The sequence below is a fragment of the Bos indicus x Bos taurus genome, chromosome 6 (genome assembly GCF_003369695.1).
Source record: "Bos indicus x Bos taurus breed Angus x Brahman F1 hybrid chromosome 6, Bos_hybrid_MaternalHap_v2.0, whole genome shotgun sequence".
In the NCBI taxonomy this organism is placed as follows: Eukaryota; Metazoa; Chordata; class Mammalia; order Artiodactyla; family Bovidae; genus Bos; species Bos indicus x Bos taurus.
Genome location: NC_040081.1, coordinates 102,445,970 through 102,459,723, shown reverse-complemented (window position 1 = coordinate 102,459,723; position 13,754 = coordinate 102,445,970). Strand labels below are relative to the sequence as shown.

General features: G+C 53.1%; 1 protein-coding gene across 2 annotated transcripts in view; it reads right to left on the bottom strand.

The window, feature by feature from the left end:
- Positions 1–1,182: 1,182 nt before the first annotated feature.
- Positions 1,183–13,754, bottom strand: part of PPP2R2C (protein phosphatase 2 regulatory subunit Bgamma) — a 167,049-nt gene continuing 154,477 nt past the window's right edge. For both annotated transcript variants that reach the window (XM_027544990.1, XM_027544991.1), the window contains exon 9: positions 1,183–3,977. In XM_027544990.1, coding sequence (XP_027400791.1) covers positions 3,686–3,977 — 292 coding nt within the window. In that variant the 3' untranslated portion in view covers positions 1,183–3,685. The remainder of the gene's footprint in view (positions 3,978–13,754) is intronic.

Sequence of the window (13,754 nt, the reverse complement as noted above, 5' to 3'; positions counted from 1 at the left end):
ATGGCATCACCCTCTATTTTTAATCTTCCCTAGCTGCTCAGATGGTAAAGAATTGCCCTCAGTGTGGGTCAAGAAGATCCCCTGGAGGAGGAAGTGGCAACCCACTCCAATATTCTTGCCTGGGAAATCCCATGGACAGAGGAGGCTGGCGGGCTACAGTCCGTGGGGTTGCAAAGAGTCAGACATGATTCAGAGACTAACACACACACACACACACACACATATACACACACCTATTTACACATGGGGTTCAGAGAGGTTAGCCCCGTGTCCAAGGTCACACAGCCCAGAAGTGGCTTTTCCTCTTTTTTCCTCTGTCCTGGAGTGGAGGAGAGGTTGATGGAGAACTAAGTCAATCAAAGTCCTGCCAGCAGACCCCCAGGGCAGCTGCTGACTTCTTCGTGCTGGGCCTGAAGTTAAAACCTCCTCTTGAAAGTGAAGAGGTGAGGCCTGGGCTCCCAGAAGGGGTGCAGAGGAACCATGGGGGATGTGAAGGGCTTCCCCACGCATCCTCCGGCTTATCTCAGCCATCGCAGCAGGCGGGGCTGGGCCTCTCTGGCTTCCAGAACTAATTTAGATGCCCTATAGCCTGGCTCCTCCCAGCTCTTGTTCCTTGGGACACGGAGGCACGTGTGTAGTGGTACCACTGGGTGAGCACTATATTAGGAGTTAACTGGGCCAAACTAGAAACTTGCTCCAGCATCTCCTAGCTGTATGATTCTGAGCCTGTTCCCCAACTTCTCTGAACCCCAATTTCCTCATCTGTACCATATTCTCAAGTTGGATATAAGGGTTAAAAATGATCATGGGAGAATCTGGGAATATTTGGAAATCACGGTAGGCTATGCTCACTTGCTTCAAAACATAACAAAACAAAACAAAACAAAAAACAAAATAAAACAATTGTCATTTATTGAGCGTTTATGTGCCTGGCACTGTGGTTTGCAGGCCGTTGTCCAATTTAATCTTGCCCTTCCGCCCACAACCCCCAAACCACAAGGTTGGTATTATTATTAGCTCCATTTCCTTGGTGATGAAATCAGAGCTGAGGAAGGTTAAAAGTTGCATTGGGAGCTGGAGGCAGGAAAGCCTGGAGGTGAACCCCACTTTTCACGTGTGTCCCCACCTGCCATGTGCCTCTTGCTGGGAGCCCATTAAAAACAAACAGCATTCCGAGCCTCATTTTCGATGTAACATTTGTTATTTTATTGGAAAAAGCTGGTATTAACATATTTATAATTTTATTCAACAGGTGGATAGTTTGTGAGACACCCAAGAAAACGAGAATGCACCTGTGAGTTACAGAGTCCAAAATGGTCAGGCCCGTCTAATCTACCACCACATGTCCGAAGCCACCGAGCAATCAGTCCTCAGAGAGTACTGAAATGAAAACAAAAACAACCCAACAACTCCACAATGACTATGTGAACGCTCGTACATTCAAAAAGAGCAGGAAATTTAAACAGGAAGGAAGCAAAGTTTGTGACTGTGTTACTGGCCTTTCTGCCACGTCTAGTTTTACCTCTTCCCTCGTCAACATCTTTTCTCAACACACATTTTACTCACAATGCTTTTGTTCATTACGCTTTGGACATCATTATTTTCCAGGGATCCAAAGACATGCTTTTTCTTCTGAGAAGATCTTTTCCTTTCTTCTCCCTTTTCGGTTTGGTGTCCACAGTTTAAAACAGAGTAAGGAACCAGGAACTGTATTGAGACCTCCTCCTGAATGCAGTGTAAGCTTTGCGCTTTGTAGAAATGGTCCGTGTTAAATCTATGATCTGATCAGTAACCTCCATCTGCAAATGCAAATTGCCTCTCAGCATCTGAATCACAAAGGGAAATGATCATGCCAAATATCCGAATAATTGTATAAGGCCCTCAGAGCTGGATTTTGGCTTCAACAAGATTTCTATACAATTTATCACATTCTTGAACCTCTTTACAAAGGGAAAAAAAGGAATCCAATCCTGTGATTGTTAGTTTTAATTAGAATAGATATGTACATATAATACTGTCCAGGTCACCTGGATTTTACAGTGATATATAAACAAACATTCTTCATTCATGTTGATTAAAAAAAAAATCAATGGACCCATTTCCTTGTGTAATTATTGTATGGCTGGAAGTGAGTGCACATGCGTTCTGTGCTTTGACACACACAAAAGTAGACCATTTATCCGCTGAGAAAAATCTTGAGTTGGGTCTATTTCCTGGGTTAGGTTACATCTTGTTAAAAAAAAAAAAAAAGTCAGATTCAGTCGGGCCTCTGCTTTCTGAATCAAAATGCAAGCCACGTGGTTCCGCTGGGAGTTCCAAGGGCAAAGACAAGCTGGCGTGGTTGGCGGGTGGGCCAAACCGATCCTGACAAAGTAGGAGGGAAGCATCCTGGAAACACCGCATTCTCACTGGCCCGCGAGGGGTCAGAAAAGAAAAGGTATCTTAAAATGGTCATAACATGCAATTTTCTTTTGGAGACAGTTCAGTGCATCTGGAAAAGGAGCTGGGGTCCACATCTGGGGTGGAGAGAGGGCAGAGTTCCTTATCACCAAACAGGCGAGGAGACCCGAGGGTGTCTTCTCCTTTCTGCGTCTCAGTTCTCCCCGACCCTCATCATCATCCTACCTGCTCTGTCCTGCTTCACAAGATGAAGAGATGTTTCCAGAACCTTCCAGGTTGGAATGTTGCTTTAACATGAGCCACCAACATGGTGGGAGGGAAAGGGTCTTGTGGGAAGGCCTGGACGGAATTCCTGGCCCCTCCTTGGTTGATACAGGCCTTGGGCCTCAGTTTTCCCATGCACACAGTGGGGAATGACAAGTTATTCACCTTTAATTCCTGGCATGGAGCCTGGCACTCAGTGTGCAGTTGGCATGTATGGAAGAAATGAATGGGCCCCCGCTTCTCAGGGTCATAATGAATATTCAGGAAGATCACAGAGGGAGCCAGGACGAGTTCCTGGATCTCCTGTGTCCAGGAGATGCGGAGGACAGCTGCAGAATGACAGGCGAGCCGGCACAGAGGCCATGGAGGGTACACCCGCGGGCCTGGAGGGCCGGCACCACGCCTACCACTGGGCAAGTGCTCTGAGAAGGGTGGTTAAGTGGTGAAGAAAACACGCCCCCACTGCAGGTGGGTTCCGCTCCCCTTCCTCTCGAGAAACTGTAAGGAACCTGCGATATTCTGAAAGACATTAAAATAACCTAAAAGAGGACCTCCCAAATTCTCAGCATGAATTCACGATCCAAAATGCCAAAAGGTGAGACTCTCGGCTCTGAGACAGTGGCAACTGCTCCATTTAGCATCAAAAGAATCCCTGGCTGGCTTGTTTGACTTCATTATCTGTCCCCGGAGCCCTGAACTGGGGCTAGTGAGGCGCGCGAGACACACCACTCCAGGGCTCCCGAGGCCCCCAGGAAAGGAAACCGCTGGCATGAAAAATGAACGCGCAGACGAAAACATCCTAAGCAGGTGGGAAAGACTGCACGCGATTAAAGTAAGGGATGCAAGAAGTGAACTTCCAGGCCGGCGATCCCGTCGGTTTACTGTGACTCCTTTGTCCTGTGTTCCAGTAGAAATCATCCGCAAAGGTGGGTCCGGTCCTGGGATGCTTGGAGGGACGCGGCCCGGCACACCCCCTGCCCCGCCGCCCGCAGTGGCAGCTCCAGCGCGGCCACCGGTTCACCTAGTGCATGTCGGAGTTCACCTTGTCCTGGAAGATGTACAGGTTGTTGGTGGCCGCGATGGCGATGATGTTCTCGGCCGGGTGCCAGGCCGTGTGCAGGATCTTCTTGGTGAAGTCCAAGCTGTCCACGCTGATGTCGTCCCGTCGCCGCTTGCCGCCCACGCACACCCGCCGCGGCTTGAGCACTGCCCGGGGCTTGCTGCTCTCCCGCGACGCCTCCAGCGTCACATCCCGCTTGGTGTTCCGGTCAAACATGCGGAAGAAGTTGTTGTAGGCTCCGGTCATGATGACGCTGGCGGGAGGACAGGCAGGCGTCAGGTGGGGCCCCGGAGGAGGAGGAAGGAAGCCTGCTGCTCCTTCCCGGGGCTTCAGAGCTATCACCCCCGGAATGGGGACCCTGTGGGAGCAGACGGGACAGGCCTGCCTCCTCCCACCTTCTCTGGAGTGGGGGATCCTCTTGTCCCCACCCCATATCTGGGCTGCATCAGCACACAGACTTAGAGCCCGGAGCTGAGGCCGTTGAAGGCTCGCCCCAAGCATCATAAAAACATTCCTTTGTACTTTGCCCTGTATCCCAGGCGAGAGAGCCCTAGACTTTCAATGAGACTAGCCAACAGCAGAAGGAGGGCAAAGGAAAACAAACACAGTAGACACAGGGCCATAAACTCAGCACCAAAAAAGGGCAGGCCCCCACTGAATCAGCCAGACATATCCTTCTGGTAGAAACCTAGGACCCTCCTGCTGTCTGAGCAGTTGAGTGACTAACCGATCACTCCGCACACCATCCATGTGCAGGCGTTCACAGACCCCGCCCCCACGTCCAGCTAAAGCGCATTCTCCATTTGTCTATCCACTGTCCACCTCTTCTCCCCCACCTCCCCTAAGGAGAGGCATTCCTGTTGAATCAGAGAAAGGATGTTAATCTACACAGTAAGAGCTGGGAGAGAAAGAAGAGCAGCTACATGGATCTGGGCCTGGAGAAAGAAGGGGGTTAAGGATTTGGAGCATCTGGGGGCAGAGCATACAAAGTCACTGGGGAGGTGGGAATAGATTCCAGAAAGCAATACTGAGGGTACAGAAGTGATCCCCTTCAGTGTTCAGGAGAGATGCGGGTCTATTAAACCCCTCCTCCTTTTGGAGATGAACTGTGCTTCCCGATGGTGTCATTGCTCCCAGAGGAGCCACAAGGACCCCTAGGTTTACAAGGGTTATGCACGCAAGCCATGGCTTCAGTATCACCCGAGCTACAGGAATAATCCCATGTGGAGGAGACGCAAGAGGGCAGGGGTCCATCTGGGTGGACCAGGAGAGTGCGGGAGCTGAGGCCCCGGCCTGTAGCATCTTTATGGGAGGCCTGGGGAGCCCATCTCCCTGGGGCCAACCTGAGAATGGACAAGTTGTGATTACAAGTCACCTCGCCAAGGCTATGGTTTTTCCAGTGGTCATGTATGGATGTGAGAGTTGGACTATAAAGAAAGCTGAATGCCAAAGAATTGATGCTTTTGAACTGTGGTGCTGGAGAAGACTCTTGAGAGTCCCTTGGACTGCAAGGAGCTCCAACCAGTACATCCTAAAGGAGATTAGTCCTGGGTGTTCATTGGAAGGACTGATGTTGAAGCTGAAACTCCAATACTTTGGCCACCTGATGCGAAGAGCTGACTCATTAGAAAAGACCCTGATGCTGGGAAAGATTGAAGGCAGGAGGCGAAGGGGACAACAGAGGATGAGATGGTTGGATGGCATCACCAACTCAATGGACATGAATGTGGGTAAACTCCGGGAGTTGGTCATGGACAGGGAGGCCTGGCGTGCTGTAGTTCATGGGTTCACAAAGAATCGGACACGACTGAGTGACTGAACTGAACTGAACTGAACTCACATGTGGACTATCTCTTACCATCACCCCCATCATCTGCTGGATGGGGGTGGCCTGGATGTGGGTTGGGGAGGGAGGCCCCTGCATGGTCAGTAACGCTGCTCAGGGAGAGGGGTCCCCCTGGCAGAGGGCCAAGGGGAGGGTGACAACTGTCTCCCCGTATGAGAACACAGCACTGTGTCTCCTTTCTCACCGATCAGTCTGTCCCTCTGAGTTCTGATTCTTCACAGAAAGGACATTTTCCTTGGCTTGGGGCCTGGCGTGTCTGGGCCAGGAGCTCTCTTTTGGTCCTAGTCCACGAGTGGCTCCCTGCCCAGGCTGTGTTTCCTGGAGACACCGTGCCCCATGACCTTCTGCCAGAGCCACAACTACAGTGTTAGTGATCGGCGCCACCTCCTCTTGACACCCAAACTCTCTCTGACCTCGTGTTCAGAGACGGGTGGGTGGGTGTTTGGGGGCCATGAGGATGCAACACCTCTTACATAAAGTGGCTCTTCCAAGGCTGTTCGGGGGGCATCCAGGCAGAAGGGGGCGAGGCTCACTACGGCCCCAGTAGGGAGCAGAGGGCACATGCCAACTGGGTGGTTGGAGAGGAGCTCCATAAAAGGACTGTTCACACATGTTCTGGAAGGTTCTAAGGGAATCTAGGGAAAGTGACTTGCCCGGGGACTGGTACATTTGTAGGTTTTGAAACCTGCCCCCGCCCCCACCCCTCCAGGCCTGAGACATGAGGGGAGGGAGGAGTCATAGGAAAGAGAGAGGGAAAGAACCAGAGGCAAAGAAATCTGTGTGAAGGGGGCTGTCCTCTGAAGGAAGCTGTGCCCTAAGGGACACAGTTAGCCAAGACGATAGGGAACAGAGGGGGATGAATGTTCCAGCCGCTCTCGCCACCCTCAGGCTCCTTCTAGTGTGCCCCATGGTTAAACCCAGCCAGAGGCCAGCGGGCATGCAGGCCTGTGGATGCCCCACAGGGTCAATATCCAGGCACAGTCTCTTAGGAGGAGGAGGGTGGAGACGGGAGCTGGAGGGGTTGGGGGTGGGGGACACCTCTGGGCTCACCTCGAAACACTAATTCATCATCCATAGGCAAGCATCCACCTGTGCCTCTGTCTCCACACCAGGCGGGGGCTCCGGGGGCACGTGTGTCTTGTTTGAGTCCCCAGGACCTGACTTGGCCCTCCTAGGGGTAGGTGGTCCTTGAAGGAAAGATAACCCCCAGCAACAGCCAACAGGAGCTGACCAAGCACAGGGCAACGCCCTCCTCCCAACCCATGAAGATTAAGGATGCAGTAAATGCTTTGTAAACCAAATGGACTGAAGGGCCAGAAGCTTCTCTTAGTCACGGCCAGACCTGCAGGTTCAGAAGGTGCCTGCCCCTCGTACGTGTTAGTGCGATGAGCATCTGCCGAATGCATGAATGAATGAACAAATGACTGACCGAATGAATAAGCGAATACCATGGAAGGGTCACCCACAGTTACAGCCACACTTGGAAGAAAAGCTATAACCAACCTAGACAGCATTAAAAAGCAGAGACATTACTTTGCCAACAAAGGTCAGGCTAGTCAAAGTTCTGGTTTTTCCAGGAGTCATGTATGGATGTGAGAGTTGGACCATAAAGAAAGCTGAGTGCTGAAGAACTGATACTTTTAAACTGTGGTGTCGGAGAAGACTCTTGAGAGTCCCTTGGACTGCAAGGAGATCCAACCAGTCCATTCTAAAGGAGATCAGTCCTCAATACTCATTGGAAGGACTGATGCTGAAGCTGAAACTCTAATACTTTGGCCACCTGATGCGAAGAGCTGACTCATTTGAAAAGACCCTGATGCTGGGAAAGATTGAAGGCAGGAGGAGAAGGGGATGACAAGAGGATGAGATGGTTGGATGCTGTCACCGACTCAATGGACATGAATTTGAGTAAACTCCAGGAGTTGGTGATGGACAGGGAAGTCTGGTGTGCTGCAGTCCACGGGGTTGCAAAGAGTCGAACACAACTGAGCAACTGAACTGAAGTCTTAGAAAGGCATGAAATGCCCTGCTCAGTCCCCCTCCTCCCCCCTACCCACCACGGTCAGGGGACAGACCACGGGTGGGTGGGGCGGTTTCTCTGACACTATGTGGGGGAGCGATGGGGGTGGGATGGGGCTGGCAGTCAAATGGTTCTCCTTTTAAAGAGACTCATCTAATCCCTGGAGGTGACGGGAGGGTGGGTGGAGAATTCCAATGTACTTTCTGGCTCTATTCTTTTCTGTTTTAAAATCTTAATTGGTGTGAATAGATCTGAGTGTTGTTGAGACAATGAAATGACAAGCCCCTGGAGGTGCTGGGTAGGCATGAGGAACCCACCTCTTCCAGGCCCGCTGGCTGCTGGTCGGTTGGTAGAGAGGGTGCCCTCGGCGCCCTCCTTCCCAAAATGGCCCCTCTTCTCTCCCCTGATGTCAGCTCACCCCAGGGAAGGCTGGGTGGGCTCCTATGTCACCTAAGTTATGACCCATGAGGCTTCCCGACAGTGTGACCCCCCCTCCCCAGTGTGGGACAGGGAGTGGGTTGAGCCTGAAAGTGAAAGTGAAGTCGCTCAGTCGTGTCCGACTCTTTGTGACCCCATGGACTGTAGCCTACCAGGCTTCTCCGTCCATGGGATTCTCCAGGCAATAATACTGGAGTGGGTTACCATTTCCTTCTCCAGGGGATCTTCCTGACTCAGGGATCAAACCCAGGTCTCCTGCATTGCAGGCAGACGCTTTAACCTCTGAGCCATCAAGACGCCCCCAAATCAGAGAGGATCTGGCACCTGAAAGTCACTGAAGCCGAAGTCCAGGTTTCTGGGGCTGACCTAGGGATCCTGGGTGTGCCAGCGGCTGCCCCTTGGGGTCCAGGCATGTGACCCTTGGCCAGGTCATCACCAAGTGTTGTTGCTGTTCAAGTCGCTAAATTGTGTCCGACTCTTTGTGACACCATGGACTGTAGCCCAAAAGGCTCCTCTGTCCTCCACTATCTCCCACAGTTTGTTCAGATCCCTGTCCATTGCGTCGGCGATGCCATCTAACCAGCTCATCCTGTGCTGCTGAAATGCATTCATCCCACAGTGCCTACCCCTTAACCAGTGGCTCTGCCAGCCGTGGCGCACCCGTGTTCAGGCTGGAGGACAGGGAGGAGGGTGGGGTGAAGTCAGCAGAGGGGCCATCCTACCATCCAGCGCCCAAGCGTCCCAAGGCCAGAGGATGGGATGGGGGAGCAGGGAGGGTGCATGGACAGGTTGACCCTGGCCACCACAAGCAGACACTCAGGGATGACCCCACAGAGCTGGGGAGGTGACACTGGGGACCGCTGCCCAAGTTGCACCCTCTGTTGCCCCTTCTTCCCGCCTTTCAGACACAGCAGGGCTGTGAATGAGGAGAGGTGGGCAGGGGAGCGGGTGGCAGTGATCTGGGGACCCTGTGGGTATGAGGAAGCCAGGCCAGAGTCTCCATGTGCAGGACAGACAGCAGGGTAGTAAACATGGCCAGGAGGGCTTGTAGGGCTGGGGAGAGACCTGGACCCCCACCCAGGCAGTGCCTTCTGCCAGGTGAGCAAGGTGAGCAAGCAGGAGGCAGAGGCAGGGAGGAGAGAGGGCGAGGCAGGCGAGATGCCAATGTGTGAGTGTCTGTGTGCGCGTGCGCGCGCGTGTGTGTGTGTGCGTGTGCATGTGTGTGCGTGTGTGTGTGTGCACGCGTGTGTGCATGTGTGTGGGGGGGGGGATGGGGGATGGATATGCTTGTGCACCCCTGCAGAGAGAATCCTCAGGCCTAGGGGTCACCAGCCAGGATGAACTCTGACCTCCAGACCCCAGGGCAGTAATCCCACCAGGCCTCTCTGGCTCTGCAGACGAGAGGGGGCCTGCCCGAGACCCTGGCAGACGCCCTGTCACTGCCCCAGCTGGTGTGCACTGGTGTAGGGCTCTGCAGGCTGGGTCACAGGACTGGCCCATGCAGTTTTCCCATCCATAAAATGGGGTAACGAGGGACCCCAGCCCCTGGTGAGAATAGCCCCAGGAATGGATTAGATAATGTGCTAAAACGCTTAGAACAGTGCTGGGCTCAGGAAATTCCACTTCCTCTTATGTATTAAATGCCAGCAGGTATTCATGGTGCTAGAGGAGACTCTTGAGAGTCCCTAGGGCAGCAAGGAGATCAAACCAGTCAATCCTTAAGGAAATCAACCCTGAATATTCATTGGAAGGGCTGATGTTGAAGTCACAGAGGATGAGATGATCAGATGGCATCGCTGACTCAATGGACATGGGTTTGAGCCAACTCCAGGAGATAGCGAAGGACAGGGAAGCCCGGTGTGCTGCCATCCATGGGATCACAAAGAGTTGGACATGAATTAGTGGCGGAACGATGAACAACATTTATGGATTCTAACCATCCCTGTGGCCCACCTGTCTGACTAGTGCCCAAGACTATGGAAGTAGAAGGAGGGAGTGGGTGATGGATTCCCAGAGAAGGGTGCTACCGGCCGAGGGGCTGGACTTGGGGCCTCACCCTTCCCTCTGTGCCTGCAGGGGCAAGAGAAGGGAGAAGACAGCCCCTTGGTTCCAGGGAACATTTCACGAAACCCAGTGGGCACTGTCACACCACACCCACCCTTCCCCTGAGCCACCAGGGAAGGGAGAGTGAGATCATTAAAGTCATTTGCAACCCACACAGCTGCTAATCCTCCTTCCATTCAGATGCGGGATCCAGAGGACACCCCTGGGGAGGAGGGAGACCCCCACACACACACCTGCAGAGGGAGGGGTCTCTTCCACCTCAGAACACCAGGTCCCAGCATCCTGCAAACCACGCCAGGTCAGACTGACCCATTAAGCCCCTTCTTAGGTGTGCTCTAACACCCCAGAAGGTTCTTTTAATAGGGAAAAGGGGAGTCCCTGCCCTGGCTTGCATCTAAGCAAGTTGCTTCACCTTTGCCAGTCTCGTTTTCCTCGTCTGCACCTGAAGATCACAGCCTTGGCTGCCCTGGTCCTCAGCCTCTCTTCTTTCCACTGGGAAAGACTCCTGCCCCATCCCTGTGGGGCTGGAGGGTCTGTCAATCATGATGCTCTACTGCCCCCTTCTGGCCAATTGTGGCATGCAACAGATCCTGTCCATGCTAAACTGGTGCAAAAGTGAGCATGTGACCCCAACAAAGCCAATCAGATTCTTCTCTGAGAATTTTTCCACATACCTAGAAGGGGAATTCGGAGAAGGCAATGGCACCCCACTCCAGTACTCTTGCCTGCAAAATCCATGGACGGAGGAGCCTGGTGGGCTGTAGTCCATGGGGTCACTAAGAGTTGGACACGACTGAGTGACTTCACTTTCACTTTTCTCTTTCATGCATTGGAGAAGGAAATGGCAACCCACTCCAGTGTTCTTGCCTGGAGAATCCCAGGGATGGCGGAGCCTGGTGGGCTGCCGTCTATGGGGTCGCACAGAGTCGGACACGACTGAAGTGACTTAGCAGCAGCAGTAGAAGGGGAATTGTGGTCCAGAAGGACAAAGGAAGGGGGACTATTTGGGGTCACCATCCCTAACTGCAAGGGGGAGCCAGCCATAGTCAGGGAGGAAGAACCTAGTGTGTAAGAAGCAGGGAAGCTCTGAGATGGGCGTGGACAAAGAAGAAATGGCCCCAAAGGTACAGCATGGGCTCTGAGATAGTCTTGCTGGAACTTATCAGAACAAACTTAGGCTTGCTTGTCTGATTCCTATAATTGGAAGATGCTTAAAGTGTTAGTTGCTCAGTCATGTCCAACTCTTTGAGACTCTGTGGACTATAGCCTGCCAGGCTCCTCTCTCCATGGGATTCTCCAGGCAAGAATACTGGAGTGGGTTGCCATTCTCTTCTCCAGGGGGTTTTCCCAGCCCAGGAATTGAACCTGGGTCTCCTGGATTGCAAGGAGATTCTTTACCGTCTGAGTCACCAGGGAAGCTGGAAGATACTTAGTTGACACAAATCCCTTTTCCCCAGGCAGAACGAATCAAGGAGAACTTCCTAGAAGAGATGGCATTTGTGGTGGGTCTTGAAGGCTCAGCAGGGTTCTTCAAGACAAGACAGACAAGAGACCCATGTGTGCCAATCATTGGACCACCCACTGCCAGTACACAGCATGGCCTTGCCAGGAGCATCACACACAAGGTCTCATCCTCAAAGCAGCCCTTGAAAGACATGGTTTATTTGAACTACTTTCCATGTGAGCAGACTCAGAGAGATCAGACTGCTTGGGAAAGATTGAAGGCAGGAGGAGAAGGAGGTGAAAGAGGATAAGACAGTTGGATGGCATCATCGACTCAGTGGACATGAGTTTGTGCAAACTCCGGGAGATAGCGAAGGACAGGGAAGCCTGGAGTACTGCAGTCTATAGGGTTGCAAAAGTCGGACACGACTAAGCGACTGAACAACAGCAACAATTAAGCAAGTAGCTGGAGACTGGTCGACTGTGGTCTGGAAATCCAGGGTGTCGGATCCAAAAACCTCCACTCTTTCCTCTCCCCCAGGCTGCCCATTCGAGTCTTGCTGGAGTTGGGTAAGAGGCACTGTGAGCATTATCAGATGTCCACTAGCTCTTTGCTGCCACGTATACAATTGGGATGCTGGAAGTTTCCCATTAACATAAGAAGGACAGGAAATGCTGAGCTATGGGATTCAGAAGGTTGGCTTTGGTCTGCTAGGATGGGGGCCCTGAGGGGCAGTACTTGCTTCTCCCCTTAGCCTCTGAGCTCTTGGAAGGCAGGGATCGGGCTTTATTTATCTTGGGATCCTCCTCTATGGGCTTTCCTGGAGGCTCAGAGAGTAAAGAATCTGCCTGCAATGCAAGAGACCCAGGTTCAATCCCTGGGTCAGGGAGATCCCCTGGAGAAGGGAATGGCAACCCACTCCAGTATTCTTGCCTGGAGAATTCCATGGACAAAGGAGCCTGATGAGCTACAGTCCATGGGTCAAAAAGAGTCAGATACAACGGAGTGACTAACACACACACACCTCCTCTACGGGGCTTGCTGGGCTCATAGGATGGTGGTGATGAAGTGGAAGGAAGTGGCACATCCCTTTGCCTTCCAGGACGTCAACAGTCGTTGACTGGACACTTTTGAGGCTTCAACTCAGGGGCTTAGAATGGGCTGAGCTACAGTCCCACTTCCAGGGGCACTCCAACCAGTGGGAAAGAGGCAAGGTGAAAATGTGTAATAAATGCAAAGACACAGAAGGAAAACCCAGGAGGCTGGGGGTGTCGAGATGGAGAGGAACATCCTGAGGGCTTCCTGGAGGAGGTGGACTTGGGTTGAGTAAGTCATTTGAAGTGACAGCAGGAGTGAGCCAGGTACAATGCAGTCAGGGTTCCAGGGGGGTGGGAGCAGAGTGGGCTGTGGAGGTGGGTGGCAGGGACTGCCAGGGCTGGGGTGGCTGGCATGGCAGGAAGAGGTGGGTGAGAGGCAGGACAGCTGAGCTGCGGGCTGGGCCGGGGAAAGACAGGAAGAGAAGGCGGCTCCCGTCGTAGCTGGAAGCCCAGAATTCACTGTTCATGGCTGCCCTCTGGTGGTGATGTGGAGGAAGGGCGGGCAATGGTCACAACCAGTAGGGAGCCCAACACTGACAGACAGACACACACGCACTGAGCAGTGTTGGGATCCCCCTTTTCCAGCACTGAGTCTGTCTTCTGAGACTCTAATAGACTCCCAGACCTGCTGCCGGTGTTCGCTGGGGGACCCCCAATGTGTCAGCCTGGGTGCAGGCTCCCGGAGGGAGCACTGTGTCCCTGAGACCCAGCAGCATCAGTCCCGTCCCAGGCCAGGGCCTCCACCTGCTTTTCTAAGCATCCTTCAGTGGACCCCCTGTGCCCACCATTCCAGTCCCTATGAGAGCACTGTCCACGTGGAGATCCCTCAGCCAGGTGAGCCCCAGGATGTTGGCAGCAGCTCTAGGGGCTCCTCCACCCCTGGATATAGCAGGTTGGTCCCACTTGGGGCCAGCCTGCTCCCAGGGGTGCCCTTCAGGTCTTGTCCCTGTGGTTCTGCCAGTCCCCCCACCCACCTTCCCTGACGGTCCCAGGGGGCCTGTGCTCATAGCCATGCAGCATCGAAGCATGAAGGTTCTCACAGGACCACGGCAATGCCAGCCACACTTAGAGCCCAGCCTTCTTATGGCCAGAAGCTTGGGACTGATGGAGTCCACACCCCT